Raw genomic sequence first — 18,715 nt, forward strand, 5'->3', positions numbered from 1 at the left:
CCCAGGCCCTCCAACCACGCTGCAGCCGGCAAGCGCGCACACGAGCTCAGCGCCGCCCCTCCTCCCCGGGCCGCCGCCGTTGTGCCCCCACTGTCCTGCCCGACATCGGATCCGGGGGTGCCTCACCGGGTAGGGGCCGCCGGCAGTGAGGGAGTGGCCGCATCGACTTGATTGGGCCATTGGGGATCGAGCAACCGCAGCGGGCGATTGGGAGCTCTAGCATGCCGGAAGGTGCGCCGACAGCCGGCGCTCGAGGTGCTGCACCACCCCCGGACGACGGAGAGCTGTTCAGGAGCTCCAACATGGCGGTGGTCAGGGCCGGGATGGGCGGCGTCCTCTGCCTCGAACTACGTGTGGCAACGGTGATGGCGCCCGGGCCTTTACCTCGGCCAGGTCGGGACTGGTGCGGCGCGGCCTTCTTCGTCGACCTGGGTGCGGCAGCGGCGGCCTGTACGTCGACCTGGGCACAGCAACGGCTACCCTTATCTCGGCCGGGAACGGGACATGCCTGCCATTCCTCGAGCCACGGCGGCCGCAGATGCACCGAAACGACTTGCGCATGCAGCTGACGGGCGGCAGGCCGGCGGCGCCCACCACGGCGAACTGCAACAGCCCCGCCCACCATGGAACGAAGCATCGGGGAGGACCCCGATCCAGAACCCCGTCGGGAGGAGCAGTTCCACCGCGGAGGAGGAGCATTGGGGCTAATTGCGTTTTTCATTTTTGATTTAGGGGTATGTTTGTAAAATTCTAGGGTCTATTTGTAATTTTAGATTAAAACCCATAAATTGCAAAAAGTTAGGCCACGCAAGCAGAAAACGGGCCCCACCTGTCATAAACACGCTCAATAGAGGCAAATACGCCATCAGTGCTTTCTGCAAAAAGATTACCGGAGACACGGTGTTTTTTGCAAAAAAAAATATTGTAGTGGTTTTCGCAAACCTTGCCTTCAATGTGGTGGTTTTTTGCAATTTACTCTTATTACATGATCCTAGTTGAGCTCTTATCTCTTACTGTGTCAATGCTCCCTCATGCATCTTCAGTCCTCCAGATTATTGCCCCTATTCACAACAACAATAATTAACAATACCATGGCGTGAATGATACACATATATTCTGTGCCATAATATCTAAGCAGAAGAATGTGTGTGGCTGTCCACCTGAGAGCACAAAACCTCCTTGTATGTTCCAATTTGTCTCGGGGCAACTTCAAATTTGATCAGCAATTGGAGCAAAGAGGCATTGAGGAAGCTCTCACACTTGGGCAGCGGAACTGGTCTGGAGCAACAGCTGTGTAGAGGAGAGGAATTATGTGGTGGCTTGATGCCGGCGGGGATGTTGTGGCGGCGCATGCAGCTGCTAATAAAAAGAATCCAGTGGCAAGCTCCAAAATGAAAACAATCGAGGCATCAAGCACAGCTAGCATCACCTGTACGCACAATTTTTTGGTATGAGAGGATATCTAATTGCTTTGTGCATAAATGAAAATCATACATGAACCAAAAAAGAAATACAGGGAACCCTACCTGAATAGTGTCAGGGGAGGAAGAATGTATAGATGCACCACTTGCCAGCGGAAGGATTGGCACATCAATCGCCCATGAATGCCCGCTCAGAAACTGAAGTTTGATTGCTAGCAGTTTCTAGCATATGAGGCGCCGGCCAAGCCATCATCACGCGCGCGGCGCGTCGCCATTTCCACTTCGCAGGCAATCGATTGACCGCGCCGGTCGGATCGGCTCCCTCGCGCGCATCGACTGAACCATGTGTTGCTGGATCAACTCGCGCGCCTCGGCTCCCCGCATCCTGTCGACCATACAATGGAACGACCGAGCAGCTCCCTCCCCTCTTCGAGTCCCTGAAAAACGAGACCGGATCGACGGCCAGGATTGTTCAAATCAACAAAACGGACGGCCACAAAGCCTAATGGTGTGAGAGAGCTCGGATTAGGCTCAGTTTTACTGTTCTAAATTAGTCCCATTTATATTTTCTGCCAATTTTAATCTTAAATTTAACTAACAAAATATTAATGCATGTCTAAAAAAATATATAATTAAAAACTATGTTTAAATACGAATCCAACGATATAATGCCGTTCATGTGGATACTTACTATAGATGTGTGCATATGGTGCGAGCGCCTCTACTTTTCTGTATTTTCGCAAAGGACAGATGAAACGGGGTACTAGTATGTATTATTGTCGCCATAATGATATGCTCTTATTTCATTTTGGAAGGTTGTTGTGGAAAATCTCCATTTTGTTTTTTAGGAAGATCTCACATGTATGATGCAGTTCTTAATTCTTAATTACCTAAGAGCATCTTCAACAGCCGCCCAAAACGTGCTTCACACGCTAAATTATTTGTTTTCTGGGCGCCGAGGAGCTCCAACAGAGGCTGCAAAATTGTGCGCGTGCTAAAAATTTTTGGGCATGCGCTGAAAAACGCTATCACGAGCACTATATTTGAGGAGCTGGCTCGCGCGCGCAGCAAACTTTGGGCCGCTGCAGGTGGGGCCCCGGTCCCCGCACATTAAAAATGCTACAGTGCCAGGCTAAAAAAATATTGGACACGAAATTTTTATACGGCTGTTGAAGATGCTCTAATGTTTTACATGATTCAGGCAAACGGATTCAGTCCTAAAGCAAGCACGAAAAAACAAACATGGAGGTTCAGGCAAATCGATTCAGTCCTAGTGGGAGCGAGAAAAAAACAGCATGAAGGGGTATCAACCGGAAGCGAAGTACCTGAGCTCGAGCTCAATTATCTTAGATGAACAGTAAAAAAAGAATTTTTCTTCTAGTAAACTCTGATAAATGTTCTAAGTGCTTGCAAATTTTCATCAAGATATCACATTGGTGGAAGATGTGACCAAAAAAATTGAAGCTCCGAAAATGCTACTTTTGAAAGCATTTTGGAGCACTAGTTTTACTTTATTTGCCATGGCTTCCACGAATATGATCTCATGATGAAAATTTGCAAATACTTAGAACATTTGTCATAGTTTACCCCCAAAAAGGAAACTCTTACCATCACCTGGCGGATCGCAGCGGCCGCGTTTGTTGCCTCCCCTGCGTTACACGTGTCCCAGTGAGAGCCTGCATACCATCCTTTGTCGAACGCGTTTCTGCAACAGGAGCTATGTTTCTGAAACATGTGTAGTGTTGCAATGGACTATGACGGGTCTACATTTTGCAACAATACTACTCTTGCGAAATTGTTCTGCAACAAGACCTCGGTTGCAAAAAGATGGCAACAAAACTCAATTGCGAAAAAATGCAACAAAATAATTCTTGCAAAATAATCCTGCAACAAGACCTATGTTGCATAAATAATTTTGCAACAAGACATGTGTTGCAACGGTGATGCACGCTCGGTCGCTTGATGTGGCAAATCAGACGACTCGTGACCCGGCTGATCTTTTAAAAAGATCAACCGGCGGACGCGTAGCACGCCCCCAAAAAAAAACAGAATTTCTTTAATTTTCTTTGATTTTACTGTTCATCCGAGCTAATTTAAGCTCGAGCTCATAAGGGCACTTTTCCTATCAACTCCTCTTTAATAATAAATAGGATCCTGAGTATAGTACTATGTACTAGTATTTGAGATTATTAAGGTGTAGGTGCAGCAAAGTTCTTGAAAAATAGGACCCTGATAAATGTCACACGTGTGACATGATCACATGGCGGCAACTTTGAACGTTTTTTATGGTATAAATTTAGTCATGCGAGGATGGCAGGTTTAGTTGTTAAGCATGATAGCTTTCTTTTCAAATGTCAAGCTTTGGTTTACTTTATCAGTTTTGCTAGAACTCATCTAGATGAGATATAATTTGGTCTCATTCACCTTTTATAGTCATTGGAGTGATGCTATAAGATGCGTGTGTGCTGACGTGGATTCTATCTGTTCTTGTTTTCAAAGTGAATGAGACCAAATTATATCTCATCTAGATGAGTTCTAGGTACTCTCTTACTTTATTCTTTTTGAATGACAACTTGAGTTTAAAAAAGTCAGGCCCGAGTGCTGGGTGTTACACGTGTGGCAATGTGGCATTTATGATTTTAGAAAAAATATGATGTGGCAGGAAAAAAAATGCATGCAGCGATGCACGCCGGCCTTTAAATGAGCCACACTCCACGCCTTCTTCACTCACTGCAGACTTGCAGAGTCACAGGCTCATAACCCAGTGTTGGCACTCCACTCGATCAAGCTAGCTCCTGCCCCCTGCCATGGCAAGCTTCAACCATGCCAACGACACCGCCCGGGACACCGGCTCTCCCCCGGCTGCGGCTGCTACGTCTACCCTCGGAGTTGGGCCCCTTCCTCTAGACGCCGGCGAGTTCCGGCGTCAGGGACGTCAAGTCATGGACTTCATCGCGGACTACTACGACCGCATCGACGAGTACCCTGTTCGCCCGGCCGTCGCTCCCGGGTTCCTAGCCCGGCAGCTTCCCGACACGGCGCCGTCGTGGCCGGAGCCCGACGCGCTCGCCTCGGCGCTGCGCGACATCCGGGACCTCATCCTTCCCGGCGTCACCCACTGGCAGAGCCCCCGTCATTTCGCGCACTTCGCGGCGACGGCGAGCAACGTGGGCGCGCTCGGCGAGGCCCTCGCCGCGGGCCTCAACATCAACCCTTTTACCTGGGCCGCCTCGCCGGCGGCCACCGAGCTCGAGGTCGTTGTTACAGATTGGCTGGGTAAGGCGCTACACCTCCCGGAGCAGCTGCTCTTCTGCGGTGGCGGCGGCGGCACGCTGCTCGGGACGTCGTGCGAGGCCATGCTCTGCACCATCGTCGCCGCGAGGGACCGGAAGCTCGCCGAAGTAGGAGGCGAGGAGAGGATGGGCGACCTCGTCGTCTACTGCTCCGACCAGACCCACTTCTCGTTCAAGAAGGCCGCGCACGTCGCCGGCATTCGCCGGGCGAACTGCCGGGTGATACCGACGTGCCGCGAGAGCGGCTTCACGCTGTCGCCGGCGGCACTGCAGGCCGCCGTGCGCGCCGACGAGGCAGCTGGGAGGGTCCCTCTCTTCCTGTGCGCGACTGTGGGGACCACTCCGACGGCGGCGGTCGACCCTCTCCGCGAGCTGTGCGCCGCGGTGGCGGGCCACGGCGTGTGGGTGCACGTGGACGCAGCCTACGCCGGCGCAGCGTGCATTTGCCCGGAGTTCAGCCACATCACCGCGGGCGCCGCGGCCGTGGACTCGTTCAGCACGAACCCGCACAAGTGGCTCCTGTCCAACATGGACTGCTGCGCGCTGTGGGTGCGGCATCCCACGGCGCTCGTGGCGTCGCTCGGCACCGACGACGACGTGATCCTCAAGGACGCAGCTGCATCGGGCGTCGTGGACTACAAGGACTGGCAGGTGGTGCTGAGCCGCCGGTTCCGCGCGCTGAAGCTGTGGCTCGTGCTCCGCTGCCACGGCGTGGAGGGCCTCCGCGGCTTCGTGCGCGCCCACGTGCGCATGGCCGCGGCCTTCGAAGCCATGGTGCGCGCCGACCCGCGGTTCGAGGTGCCCGTGCCGGCGCGGTTCGGGCTCGTGTGCTTCCGCCTCCGCCCCGTCGACGACGGCATGGCCGAGACCACGACGAACGAGCTCAACCGGAGGCTGCTGGAGGCGGTGAACGCGACGGGGCGCGCGTACATGAGCTGCGCGGTGGTGGGTGGCATGTACGTGCTGCGGTGCGCCATCGGGAACTCGCTGACGGAGGAGCGGCACGTCCGGGAGGCGTGGAGCGTCGTGCAGGAGCAAGCCGACGCGGTGCTTGCCCCGGCGGGCGCCGGCGTCGCTCCGGCTGCTCGTTCGAAGGGGCGTACGGTTGAGGATGCCCGTCGCATGGAGACCGGCGTGCATGAGAAATGGCGCTCACCGCCGCGCACTGCGTACCGCGTGATTCGTTCTTACGCGTTGGCTTTCCTCTTGGGTAAATAAAAGGAACTGGTGAGATTAGGGTGTACCTGTCCTGTCCATGGATTAAATATTGGATTTGTATACTTTCGAAAATAAGTAAATACTATTGGATTTGGATGTGAAGGTGTATCAATGGCTTGGAGAGACGTCACAACACAAAAGCATTTCTAAGTGAAGCAGACATGGATCAATCATGTGTTTTTCACTAGTATTTGTTTTGCAGCATTTTCATAAGTTTTTTTCCTGATGTGGTGTTCATCTATTGCTCAGCTTTTCTCTATCATTTCCAGACAACTTCACTTGCTGAATTACAATTTATTTGGGATGGATTTTAAACAATGTCACTTTCTATTTAGTCTGGAAATTTCAAAATATAAATATTTATTATAATATTTTCCTTAGATAGTTTTTTTCACAAATCTTTATTTCAATGACATTTCGAAAAAGTTAAAAGAAGATTCTAAAGTAACAATATTTTAGTCATATTTCATTGATTATTTCATATTCAAAATATTCACATTCCCATCTACTCCCTCCGTCCCAAAATTCTTGTCTTAGATTCGTCTAGATACGGATGTATCTAATACTAAAACGTGACTTGATACATCCGTATTTAGACAAATGTAAGACAAGAATTTTGAGACGGAGGGAGTATTATTTTAGTCATGTTACAATAATTTCAGATACATTCCAGAGATCTAACATGTATCATATATATTTCTCAATGTCCAGTCATAAATGAATGTACCGTCAGGAGACATGAACATGATTTGCTGGAACTGCCAGCATTGTCGGAGCTATGTGTATCAAAAATAGGCCACGGCTCGCCCAACCAGTAGCAAATGCAGTGGAGGATTCAGAATAGATTGAGTTGTGAAAGAAAAATTAGTGGATTTTCTTTGTACTGGCCCGCCCACCATTGATAGTGTAGCTCCGCCATTGACTGCCAGGTTTGTGTTGACCTCATACAGTTCAAGAGCTTGTGTGCCTTACAAATACACACCAAACCAACGTTATTTTTCTTTCTGAAACAAGGCAAAATAAAAAATATGTTGAGAGTTTGCGTTATCGCTTGGGTATGAAAAATATTTTTACCGTGTCTGTGCGAGGCAAAGGGGTGTACTAGCGGTATTTTGGGATGATCTTTACATTTTGGAGTTGAAAAATATGGAGAACACTTCATTGACATGTACATTTGCAATGGTGTTGGAACTAAATGGAGAAACATTTTTGTCTATGGGGAATCAAAGGCGAGCCAGAGGTGTGTGATGTGGGATCTGTTTAGGTGAACTAAACCGTTTGGGTCTGGGCCATGGTTTCATGGCTGGTGATTTTAACGAGCCAGTGTGGCAGAATGAGCACCTTTCTCTGAATAAGTGATCACATAAAATTATGGCTAATTTTCGTGAGGTTCTCTTTGCAATTTATTTGATCTGGGTTTTCATGGAGTTCCTTGGACTTATAATAATAAGCTGGAAGGTGATAAAAATGTGAAGGTACAACTTGATCGAGCGGTGGCATGCCTTCAGTGGTCTTCTATCTTTCCCGATCACAAGGTTTTACATATTATTAGCTCCAGATCTTTCCCCAGTTAAGCCCTTTTCGAGGTTATTTGGGAGTTTGATTGAGAGCTTGACACCATCAACCGATAACCAGCGGTGGGGTGTGGAACAGTAACAATCAGACCTAGTATTTGGAGAATGCAAGACCGGTCCTGCCCGGAAAAAGGCAAATGACATGATGATGTGTTGAATTGACTCCTCGTTTTGGTCACGCAAGGGGCAAGTAGTTGGGTTGAGGCAACCTCCTTTTGGCCGGGTGGTCCGCCGTCCAACATCGATTATTGATGACAAGACAGCAATGTTTTCCAATACGTACAATTCATTATTGTTTCGACGACAACATCCAACCTTATTTGAATTATTTAATTCAATAATATTCGGGTACATTCCGTAACGTTTCACCTCATTCAGCTGTATTCCAATTAACCGCATCCACATTCAACACACATTTAAAACATTGCATTCCACGTTCCAGGATTTTACACACATTTCAATTCATCTGGGCATTTTTTTTTCTATATTGGCGAAAAAAGGTTGCCCCCCGCGCTATATGTTATAAAGAAACCACCACATCACAAGCCATACAAGCCAAAACAAAAGAGAAAAAGAGAGAAACAGCAAAGATACATGATACCCAAGGAGGCACTACACATTTTCCTATACAAAACCATAATTTTTGGGACACTATCCTTTAGGCACATTGGGAGCCCAAGCCTGTCAGGGCCTGGCCACCCATACCAAAACCTACTCCCTCCTTTCCGGTTTATAGGGCTTATCTCAAAATTGTACTTTTTCTATTTTATAAGGCTCAATTTGGTTGTTTCCCATCACATGTTCAGATTTCAAGGTGCATTAAATCATTGCATGCAAGTATTAAGAGAAAATTGACCAATGCATGTAATTTATGCATGCATGCATTGCAATTAATGCATTGGTAAACATACTTTTTGAGGAAAACAAGAGCATTAATTGGGTGCTTTTGCAAATTTCAAAAGGTATTCCACCACTCACCATCTACATTGGTTGATGAGATTTTTGAATTGAGCCTTATAAACCGAAAAGGAGGGAGTATGTTGCAACACAAAAAAAGGTAAACCCGGTTACCGCCACGGCGCCACTAGGGACGGCCACGTGACAGTGACACGGAGGCGCCTTGGTTGGTCGGCGGGCTCGCCTCCTGCCTCCTTCCCGAGGAAGGAAAGGAAGGGAACGCACCAAACCAAATTGAAATGAAAACCTTGGAGGGAAAACTCCCGCCAACATAAATAAATCCCCCGCCCCGCCCCCGAAACCCCTCCCCCAACACCTCACAAAATCCGGAAATCCCCGCACCCGCAGAGACTCCGGAGACCCAGCGATCGGAATGGCGGACATGGGCAGCCTCGAGAGGATGGGACGGGAGCTCAAGTGCCCCATCTGGTACGCCCGCTCGCCGCCCCGCCGGCCCCTTTCTTTCCCCTCGTCTCGTCCGCGCCCTCGTGGCCGACGCCTGGATCTGTAGACATCAGTTATTCGATTTATCCCCTTTGTTGTTGTTGATTGATTTTGACTGGCTGTTGTTCGTCAATTTGATCCTGGTGGCAGCCTGAGTCTGCTCAGATCGGCGGTGTCCGTCACCTGCAACCACATCTTCTGCAAGTGAGTCCCTTCCGCCTGTTCCCCTCCGTTGCGATATCACTGTAAAACTATCCGATCTGGGTTCATGTGTGCGCTCCCAACCTTGTCGCAGCCATTGCCTCACGGAGTCGATGAAGTCCTCCTCCACCTGCCCTGTGTGTAAGGTGCCGTTCCGCCGAAGAGGTCAGTGGGCGTAGCTGTTGTTATCTGGCCTTCTTAGGCTGCTCAAGTTATATATATGTATTGTGTAGAAAATGTTGGACTGCAAAAGACGGAATTGTTTTCCCGTGCGCACAAAAAAGCTTCACCTTTTTAAGGATTGGATAATGTTACTAACATGCATGATATGTCTGCTTTACGAAACAATTAAATATCTATCTAACTATATGCGAAAAATCGGAACCACAGTGCTATTAAAACTCCACAAAACTGATTTTGATGAGCTGGTGTTTACTGCAACTCTGCAAGTTCTAACGTGATGGCTTGATCTTAATCTAATATAAAACTCACATTATAAAGCCTGGCTTTGCTTGTAGAAATCCGGCCGGCACCGCACATGGACAATTTGGTCGGCATCTTGAAAAGCATGGAGGCTGCATCAGGAAGTAATGTTGTCTCAACACAGGTGACTTCTACGGCACAAGTTGCAGGTAATTTTCTGGCATAGCGTCAACTCTTCTTTTGTTCGCTAGCATATGTGCAAGCTGGTCAATTGTGAAATTTTATTTTGAAGGCCGATTTAATTATGTGGTTGTTTTGCATCCGCCGGGGTCTGTACCACATTTGTTGTTGTATCCATTTAGGCATTGCTGTCTGGTGGATGGTTGTCTGTTTGCCTCTATAAAACTGAAATCAACTTTTACAGATTTTTTTAGGACAATTAGTCTTCAGTCTTGTGCTTACTGTCTTATTCTTACTTGATCTTGAAGATGGATCAAAGCATGACAACAGTGGGAAAAAGTCTGAAAGGTTGCCAAAATCAACAGTGCAAAAGAAGAAGATACCATCCGAGAAGAAAGCAAAGAAAACAAAACCTACTCTGGCTTCTGCATCTGGTCCTACTAAAAAGCCTTCTTTCTCTGCGAACAAGAGAATACATGTGACACCATTCCCTGAATCTGAGACGCCAATGAGACCTCAGAAGATTATGAAATCTGAAGAGATCAAAGATAAATTGAATGGTGATGTTCAAGAAGGCAAAGATAAAGCATCGGCCTCTGATAAACTGGGAGGTTTCTCATTGTCACCCTTTTTTTGGTTAAGGGAAGGAGAGGATGCAGAAGGCGGCACTCTTGAAACGTTAAGTGAACCACCATCACTGGCCACGCCCTTGCGTCACAATGCACCAACCTTTAGTGACATCAAAGGTTCTGATGCTGGAACCCCTCCTAACACGACTCCAAATGTATGTTTTCTGAACATTTATGTCTTTTTTCCTGTTCAAAATTTGTGCTTACTAGCTTTGCAAAAAATGTGCTTACGGTTAGCTATTTGAGTTGCAGAGCAAAGCTGTGGTTCCAGATGCCTTTGATAGTGAAATCTTTGAATGGTCCCAGAGGCCTTGCTCTCCTGAGCTGCGTTCTACTCCACAGAAAAAGCAGGTAAACTACATGTGGCCAGACACACTGTACATTTTGTCCTGTTTCTTCTTTATAATCTGATTTGCATCTACTTTATATTTAGCATGTATTATACTTAACTGTTTGGACTGTTCAGGGTAAATTTCAGGATATATTAGATCACATAGCAGAGAAAGATGACGAGGAAGATATACAGCTTGGTGGTTCATTCGATGAGTCAGGTCATACAAATAATGCAGCTCAGCCTGTCAATGCTAATAAAGAAATGAAGCAGAAGGGGAAGAAGGCAAGAGGTGGGAACAGCAGGAAGATAAAGTTGCTGGAGGTCATCACAAAAGAAGCTGATGCCAACCAACAAGATTCAAATATCACTAAAAGTCTTGCTGCAAAGTCATGCGAGAAAAACAGCAGTACTATAGAGAAGAATACTTCAAGTAGAAGAAACAAGGCTGGTAACGGCATCAATCTATTTCCCTGTTCCGATGATAACTCCATGGGGACATTTCACCCTCGAGAAAATAGTTTGGAGATTGAAGTACATGACGGACACCTCCCAGAAAGATCTCAGAAAAAGGAGAAAAGTGGTCAACAGAAGAAATGTGCAAGGAAGCTGGGAACAACAGGGAAGAGTAGTGTTGAGACTACAGAGAGTAACTCTGACCCAAGAAGTAAGCGAGTTAGAAAAATGCCTGACGGTGTCAATGCTGAAAAGATAGGAGTTATTGATGTCTCTAGAAATGAAACAGAAATGCCGCTACTCCACAGCTTCATGAAAAGTTGCACCCAACACGAACTTTTGGATGGTAGAAGTAAAAAGAGCAGTAAAAAGAGCAAGTTCAGTGAAGAAATGAATAGTCAGATAGGGCCTGATAGCATGAAATCAAACATCAGTGCAAATACATCAAGCATTTTACTTGGTAGATGCCAAAGTAGTGAGGCAATACGTGCAGCTTGTTCACCAATGGATGCATCAGTTAAGAACAAATGTGCAAAAGGTACCAAACAAACAGATTGTTCAGGAATGAAAAACTTTGGAAAGCTCCAAGCTTGCACTGGTAATACTTTCCTGAAGAAATGTGATGATACTGTCTCTAAGGTTTTCTGTGCTTTCTGCCAGTCTGCTGATATCACAGAGGTATGTTCATATCATTTTCAAATGCCTCATCCTGATGTTCCCAAATCCTTGGTACTGAATGGAAAATATCTCTACTTTCTTGAAGGAGTCTGGAGAGATGGTTCACTACCATAACGGAAAACAAGTCCCTGCAGAGTTTGGTGGAGGGGCTAATGTCGTACATTCTCACAAGAACTGCATGGAGTGGTTTGTTGTCCTTTCCAGCACATGATTGTATTGTAGAATATTTTTGTTCTTGTTATATCTAGCTAATTTTCATTTATACCTTTTTATTTTACCATAGGGCTCCAGATGTCTACTTTGAAAATGACTCAGTATTTAATCTTGCGCCTGAGTTAACTAGAAGCAAAAGGATCAAATGTGCTTGCTGCGGAGTCAAAGGTGCGGCGCTTGGTTGCTTTGACAAGAGTTGTCGGAGAAGCTTCCACTTCACATGTGCTAAATTGATCCCAGAATGCAGATGGGATAATGTAAGTTCATATTGTGTTCTGATCTAGCAATTTCAACTTTATCAGAATAATTCTTTGCCATTTGTGATTTGTCAAAGTTCTAAATTGCCACCTTATTGCTCTAATTTATTTTCACTGTCAGGAAAACTTTGTGATGCTATGCCCTTTGCATCAGTCTTCCAAGTTGCCAAATGAAGTTTCTGAGCCACAAAAGCAATCCAAAAGGATAACAGCACCAAAATGGTATCCCCAGAACCTGCTGTTTAAACGGTCTTGTAATGGTCATGTGTATGAGTATGATTACTTACTGGAGGGCAACTGTTTTTTTCAGTCCATCTCAAGTAAGATCTAGCCAAGCTTGCAGTAATAACTGGAAATGGCCATCAGGATCACCACAGAAGTGGGTTCTCTGCTGTTCAGCTCTTTCTGCTGCTGAGAAGGTACACATCTTATTTTCCTTATCAAATCCATGATTTTTGTTCTATATGAATTTTAATTGAGACAAAATGATCGAATTGCTCAGGGTGCCGTAACAGAATTTGCAAAATTAGCTGGTGTGCCTATTTCCAAGAGCTGGAGCCCCAGCGTTACCCATGTCATTGCATCAACTGACCCCTCTGGCGCTTGCAAGCGCACACTGAAGTTTCTAATGGCAATCTTGAACGGCAAATGGATTGTCTCCATCAACTGTAAGTGGATAGCGGTCTAACTGTTCCATCTGAGCAGAGCTGATATTGATCAATTGATGCCCTTTGTTGCTAAATGCTGGCTTTATACTGCTGTAGGGGTTAAGGCTTGCATGGATGGCATGGAACCTGCTGACGAGCAGAAATTCGAAGTCACCACGGATGTTCATGGGGTCCGTGAGGGTCCCAAGTTAGGAAGACAGAGAGTGATCAACAAGGTACTGTTTATTTCACACTGCTATACACCCTACTGTTATTGTACTTCTACATCAGTCAGTTAACTATCCATTTGTTCTGCAGCAACCCAGGCTGTTGAACGGCATGCAGTTCTACCTCCATGGAGACTACACCATGACCTACAGAGGCTTCCTGCAGGACCTGGTGGTCGCGGCAGGTGGCACCGTTCTGCACCGGAAGCCCGTCTCAAGGGACCACCAGAAGCTGCTTGATGACAGTTCCCCCGTCATAGTCGTGTACAGCCTCGAGAACCAGGGGAAGGCGAACCTTGACGGCAATGACTATTATCGGCGCAGGCAGGCTGATGATGCCCAGGCTCTGGCCTTTGCCTCTGGTGGTGTAGCCGCTAGCAGTGCCTGGATAATTGACTCCGTTGCGGCTTGCAAGCTGCAACCTCTGTGACTGAGGTCAAAGAAGGCTTCTCATGTCAGTGGGCTTAGTAGTAAAGAGGAAAAATCCAGGGTGGCACTGAATACAAGTGCATGCTTTATATCGTGTCATGTAGAAATTATAAGACAACATTGTGTTTTTGTTGTTTTTTCTTTCAAAAAGAGGTTGAACCCCCTGTGTTGATGAAGAGTTAACTTCATCGTTCCAATGTAAAGATATTTCACGCTCTACCAGTGCCGGCATTCCATATAAAGAGATTTGCCCTTTTCCTATTCTTTTTTGCCATATGAAGAGATTTGCCCTTTTCCTATCTTTGTTGAAAATGTGCTACCTATTACTTGGAGCCAGATTAATCGCCACAGGATGATTATTAACGCATAATACATCATTCGATGCTTCATTCCTGATGTGTTTAGGATGGTGTCAGTTGCATTGAGATGCATGCAATTGGGGTACGTCTTGGAAAGGGTCTCATGAGGGAAGATGTTCATGATTCAGTTGATATTCAGAGAAGAGCAAGTGGTATCGATTGCGGAATCTTGGATGTCCATCCCACTGACACGCCCCCTCACACTTCCATCGGCCGCCATCTTGAGAAAAGCGAGCTTTTAATAGGCATCTCGTTTGAAATAATTCTGTGAAGAAACGCACACGAATTGTTTACTTGTAGGGCTGTAAAGAGGGACGTACGTGGCAGCAACACAGCCTTTGAGAATGTGGTTCAGATTGAAAACATACTCTTTTCCTTATTATGTATATATCCTGACGACATGACCATCTAGTCTGCTTTATCTGTGTTCCTCTGTGGAGTTGGTTGATGTAAATGTTGGTAATTTCGTTTGGCTTGTTACCTGATCATCTACAAGGGGAGAGTTGAGAGGTTTTGTTTCTACTTTTCGATCTACTCAACTGCTGTGTGGTATGGCTTTCGTTTCAGTGAAATGGAGTTTCTTTTTTTTTTTTTTGAACCGGGCATTACCCCTTTCCATTACTGCAACATACCGGAAATACAGCAGTCCAAAGATAGGAGAAAAGGGGAAGCGAGTCCAAAGCATCGCCGGGAAACCCACTGTGAGCACTCGCCATCGAGATTACTCACCGTGGGGCGAAAACCCGACGACACCAAATCTCAGTAGCTAGAATCCAGGGCCTACAGCCCTAAAAGAACACACGACATAGGCTCGCAACAACTGAGCAACACAAGTTCAGGCCTGCGCTGGGGGAAAGCAACTCAAACATCTAGCTAAACCACGTGGTAGCATCTTCAGCAGATCAGCAGGCCGATTATTCGTGGTTCGCCGCACAGATTCTCATCATCATCGACGCGTTCTCCTTCAGCATCTTCGCCCCGTCCCTCATGGTAGTCGCGTCATCTTGCTTCAGCATTCCTGCCCAGTAGCACATTAGAGCACAAGCAGAAAAGATACATTCAAAAGGATTTGTAAGCGGTTTGAACTCAAAGGTAGCTCTATTGCGACAAGACCAGATCGCCCAACACACAGCAGCAATCCCCGTTGTATAAAACTTTTCCCCGCCAGGGAAGAACGTAAAGCACCACACATAGACTTGCCAAATGTTATCAGGGCACAGAGCAGTGCCAAACATGCATGCCACTGTCCTCCAGGTCACCCTGGCAACAGGGCAAGCGAAGAACGTGAAATGGAGTTGGGGGGCGAGCCCCTGTTGATCGAAGAATAAGATGATCATGCACTTCAAAACACACAAGATGCATATTTTGCCAATCTGCTGACCATGGATGACGGATTCGAGATTCATGGACTTGTCAGCACTTCAGAGAACATATACTTCTGCTGTCACACAACATCACATCATTGAGCAGGATCAACTGAATCACGAAGATCGAGCTAAAGTATACCCAATACTGAATCAGGATGATCTCGACAAGTAGCAATGGACAATGTAACCCATAGGAGGTTAATAATATGATGCAGGCTTCGGGCCTAGATTTTTCCTTCATTGGATATCGACCTTTTCTTGGATTATAAAAGAGGACACTGGCCCACATTAATATCATACGGAACATCTTCAGTGATACGCACTAGAGTCTGGAGTGATGCTTAGGCAAACTCCAGTCGTACCCTGAATATGAAGCTAAACGATTGCATAACAGTCTCCAAGCTTTCACACGCAAATACCCTTTCAGATTTGTTCGAACCTAAGGTAGTACTAGTAGACAGATGGATGCTTCAATCAATATGTAGATATAAGAACACAAGAGCGGTGACATTCTAGCAACATGACAATTCTATCTGTTGGTTCAGCAATTCGCACATGATCCGAGCCAAGAATGTGTTTTTTCAGTTGCAACAACAGGCAGCAGGTTATGTACATTTCTGATGAGTGCCGGTTTACGGAACATCTTCAGTGATACGCACTAGAGTCTGGAGTGATGCTTAGGCAAACTTCAGTCGTACCCTGAATATGAAGCTAAACGATTGCATAACAGTCTCCAAGCTTTCACACGCAAATACCCTTTCAGATTTGTTCGAACGTAAGGTAGTACTAGTAGACAGATGGACGCTTCAATCAATATGTAGATATAAGAACACAAGAGCGGTGACATTCTAGCAACATGGCAATTCTATCTGTTGGTTCAGCAATTCGCACATGATCCGAGCCAAGAATGTGTTTTTTCAGTTGCAACAACAGGCAGCAGGTTATGTACATTTCTGATGAGTGCCGGTTTACGGAACATCTTCAGTGATACGCACTAGAGTCTGGAGTGATGCTTAGGCAAACTCCAGTCGTACCCTAAATATGAAGCTAAACGATTGCATAACAGTCTCCAAGCTTTCACACGCAAATACCCTTTCAGATTTGTTCGAACGTAAGGTAGTACTAGTAGACAGATGGGCGCTTCAATCAATATGTAGATATAAGAACACAAGAGCGGTGACATTCTAGCAACATGGCAATTCTATCTGTTGGTTCAGCAATTCGCACATGATCCGAGCCAAGAATGTGTTTTTTCAGTTGCAACAACAGGCAGCAGGTTATGTACATTTCTGATGAGTGCCGGTTTATGGGATATCAACATTCAAAGATAGTGGCTGACCCCGGCAAAAGTTGCAGCCTGAATCCGGTGCCTGGGCAGGACGCGTTTGAACAAAAAACCAAAAGAAAAAAAGAAGACCATGGTTCAGACATGCTCGGTTTCACCTGACGAATCAGATGCACCATGTGGCGACCCAAGTTGCCATTGAGCGTTTCATCACTACGGTGGTCTCTTTTTAGAGTGTGGGGTGAGAGAGGCTCGAACTCTCAACCTCAGAATTGCTCACGTTTCAGCTATGAGACCTACGCGCTAGCCAACTGCGCCACCACCCCACTTGTTGGACTAGAGCCGAAACAAGCATCCTTGTTAAGCAGCAGGACCATGCATGCAAAGCATAGATGACAGTACTATTTCAGCCAACTTCTATGCAGGCACTATATTTAAGGCCTGTTTATTACCCAATTTACAGCCAACTTCGATGGTTCTGCAACTGTAATTAACGCTGCATGAAGAAAAATCAAGGGATGCACAGCCGGAAGAGGTTTAACGCAAGTTATATTAATTATTATAATTACGACCCCAGGCTTGTAACAGTAGATGACACACAAGAGCAGGACCATAACGACCGCAGCTAAAACAAAAAAAAAAGTAAGTTTTTTTTTTTTGGAAAAGGAGGCTCACCCCCGGGCTCTGCAGCTATTTAACACTAGTATCATACATATAGCTAGCTTCAGTTTTCCTGCGGTAATCAGTAGCCCAGTGTTCATCCATGCTTGTTGCTTGATAGATTCGAGGTAACTACGCAAAGCTTTCACGCATCAGGCAGGCAAGAGAAAATGATGGAGGTGCTCAGAGCGCGATGCCGCCGCCGCCGGACTGGTCGTCGTCGTCAAAGGTGGAGGAGTAGACGGTGTAGAAGCACAAGACAAGGCCGATGGCAGCCAGCAGGACCCACCCCAGCAGGTCGTTGCTCAGCCCGGTGGCCTCACTTGACATCCGCTCGTCCACCAGCGCCAGCGCCGAGGCCAGCATCGGGGCCGCTGATGCCGCCGTGGTGCTCGCCACGGCGAGCAGCGGCACGCCCTTGGTCACCACCGGAGCCAGAGCCGAAGACACCCTCTTGCTGAACCTGCACCTCAGCCTCTCGGCCCTGGCCACTCTCAGCTGAGGTAGCCCTGCAGTGTCGTCTCAGTCAGTCTTACTCGTTAGCAACTTAACATGACTGCCATTTTTCTGTGAATAAAAATGATGAGCTTGCTTACCTAGAGCCGGCGATGGTATGGCGGCGACCAAGACCATGGTGCTACTGATCGTTGCCATTGCTGAAAGATGTGTGCTCCTTAAGAGACGCAGCAGGTGACAGTAGAAGAACCAACTTGTGGGTGTGCAGAAGGTACAGGCGCCCCAGTATATATATATTGCAGGTCCCCCTCTCTCTCTGTCCAATGGGGCTACTAATTGGCACCTTTGACATCACAGATTCTTGTTGGAAAATTCGACAGAGTTAGTTAGACTCGTTCAGACACTGAATCACACAACCAACTTGGCTCCCGGAGGAAGCAACTGTGCACGCCGGGCGTCAGGCACGAACGCAGCATATCTCCAACTTGTGTTTCTCCAAGGAAAGCCAACAGACATAAGTATCAGAAGTGTAGGGTTGCACTATACAACAAAAGAGGGTTATTTATAGATTTGGCACGGCAAGAACCTATGGCCGCAGAAAGATAGATAGACAAAATGTGCATTTTTATTTGCCTGCATAGGATTTCCATTCACATAGGTTCTTCTATGCACATAGGTTCACTTCTCTGTATACAGATCATCGGATGACGTTAGTTTCTTACAGGACTTAATCCTTACGAAAGACTAATTTGCTGAATACAGATCATCGGAATCCTTACAAAGAAATGTTTGTGAATTACAAAAAAGTTTGTCAATTCAAAAACAATTTGCTGATTCAAAAAACGTTCATGAATTCCAAAAAACAAATGTTTGTCAAAACTAAAAAAATGTTCATGAATTTCCATAATTGTTCATTGATTCAAAAAAATGTTCACGAGTTTCATAAAAAGTTCATAAAATCCAAAAAATGTTCACGATTTCATAAAATTATTTGTGAATTTATAATATGT

At 46.5% G+C, this 18,715-nt stretch overlaps 3 protein-coding genes across 3 annotated transcripts; 2 read left to right on the forward strand and 1 right to left on the reverse strand.

Annotated features, from left to right (window-relative positions):
* Nucleotides 1–4,164: 4,164 nt before the first annotated feature.
* On the forward strand, nucleotides 4,165–5,947 carry LOC123095926 (tyrosine decarboxylase). Its single transcript, XM_044517499.1, has one exon. It carries the CDS (start codon nucleotides 4,229–4,231, stop codon nucleotides 5,930–5,932), a length of 1,704 nt encoding a protein of 567 aa, XP_044373434.1. The 5' UTR covers nucleotides 4,165–4,228; the 3' UTR covers nucleotides 5,933–5,947.
* Nucleotides 5,948–8,759: 2,812 nt separating this feature from the next.
* LOC123139632 (protein BREAST CANCER SUSCEPTIBILITY 1 homolog) lies at nucleotides 8,760–13,841 on the forward strand. The gene is made up of 14 exons (XM_044559379.1): nucleotides 8,760–8,892; nucleotides 9,058–9,111; nucleotides 9,203–9,273; nucleotides 9,627–9,740; nucleotides 10,020–10,495; nucleotides 10,593–10,691; nucleotides 10,807–11,805; nucleotides 11,891–11,991; nucleotides 12,089–12,275; nucleotides 12,397–12,497; nucleotides 12,586–12,694; nucleotides 12,778–12,943; nucleotides 13,040–13,158; nucleotides 13,241–13,841. Exons 1-14 carry the CDS (start codon nucleotides 8,837–8,839, stop codon nucleotides 13,577–13,579), a joined length of 2,991 nt encoding a protein of 996 aa, XP_044415314.1. The 5' UTR covers nucleotides 8,760–8,836; the 3' UTR covers nucleotides 13,580–13,841.
* A 3,280-nt stretch (nucleotides 13,842–17,121) lies between these two features.
* LOC123095935 (photosystem II reaction center W protein, chloroplastic) lies at nucleotides 17,122–17,978 on the reverse strand. Its single transcript, XM_044517508.1, has 2 exons — nucleotides 17,846–17,978; nucleotides 17,122–17,758 (listed from the first exon to the last, which is right to left on the reverse strand). The coding sequence occupies exons 1-2, from the start codon at nucleotides 17,901–17,903 to the stop codon at nucleotides 17,433–17,435; spliced, it is 384 nt and encodes a 127-aa protein (XP_044373443.1). The 5' UTR covers nucleotides 17,904–17,978; the 3' UTR covers nucleotides 17,122–17,432.
* Between the last annotated feature and the right edge of the window lie 737 nt (nucleotides 17,979–18,715).

Source organism: Triticum aestivum, chromosome 1B (genome assembly GCF_018294505.1).
Source record: "Triticum aestivum cultivar Chinese Spring chromosome 1B, IWGSC CS RefSeq v2.1, whole genome shotgun sequence".
Taxonomy (NCBI): domain Eukaryota; kingdom Viridiplantae; phylum Streptophyta; class Magnoliopsida; order Poales; family Poaceae; genus Triticum; species Triticum aestivum.

Coding starts and splice junctions, on each gene's coding strand:
- LOC123095935 (XM_044517508.1), bottom strand. CDS start 17,903: ATGGCAACGATCAGTAGCACCATGGTCTTGGTCGCCGCCATACCATCG. Junction 17,759..17,845: donor CATACCATCGCCGGCTCTAG/GTAAGCAAGCTC, acceptor ACGACACTGCAG/GGCTACCTCAGCTGAGAGTG.
- LOC123139632 (XM_044559379.1), top strand. CDS start 8,837: ATGGCGGACATGGGCAGCCTCGAGAGGATGGGACGGGAGCTCAAGTGC. Junction 10,692..10,806: donor CTACTCCACAGAAAAAGCAG/GTAAACTACATG, acceptor TGGACTGTTCAG/GGTAAATTTCAGGATATATT. Junction 12,498..12,585: donor AGGATAACAGCACCAAAATG/GTATCCCCAGAA, acceptor TGTTTTTTTCAG/TCCATCTCAAGTAAGATCTA.
- LOC123095926 (XM_044517499.1), top strand. CDS start 4,229: ATGGCAAGCTTCAACCATGCCAACGACACCGCCCGGGACACCGGCTCT.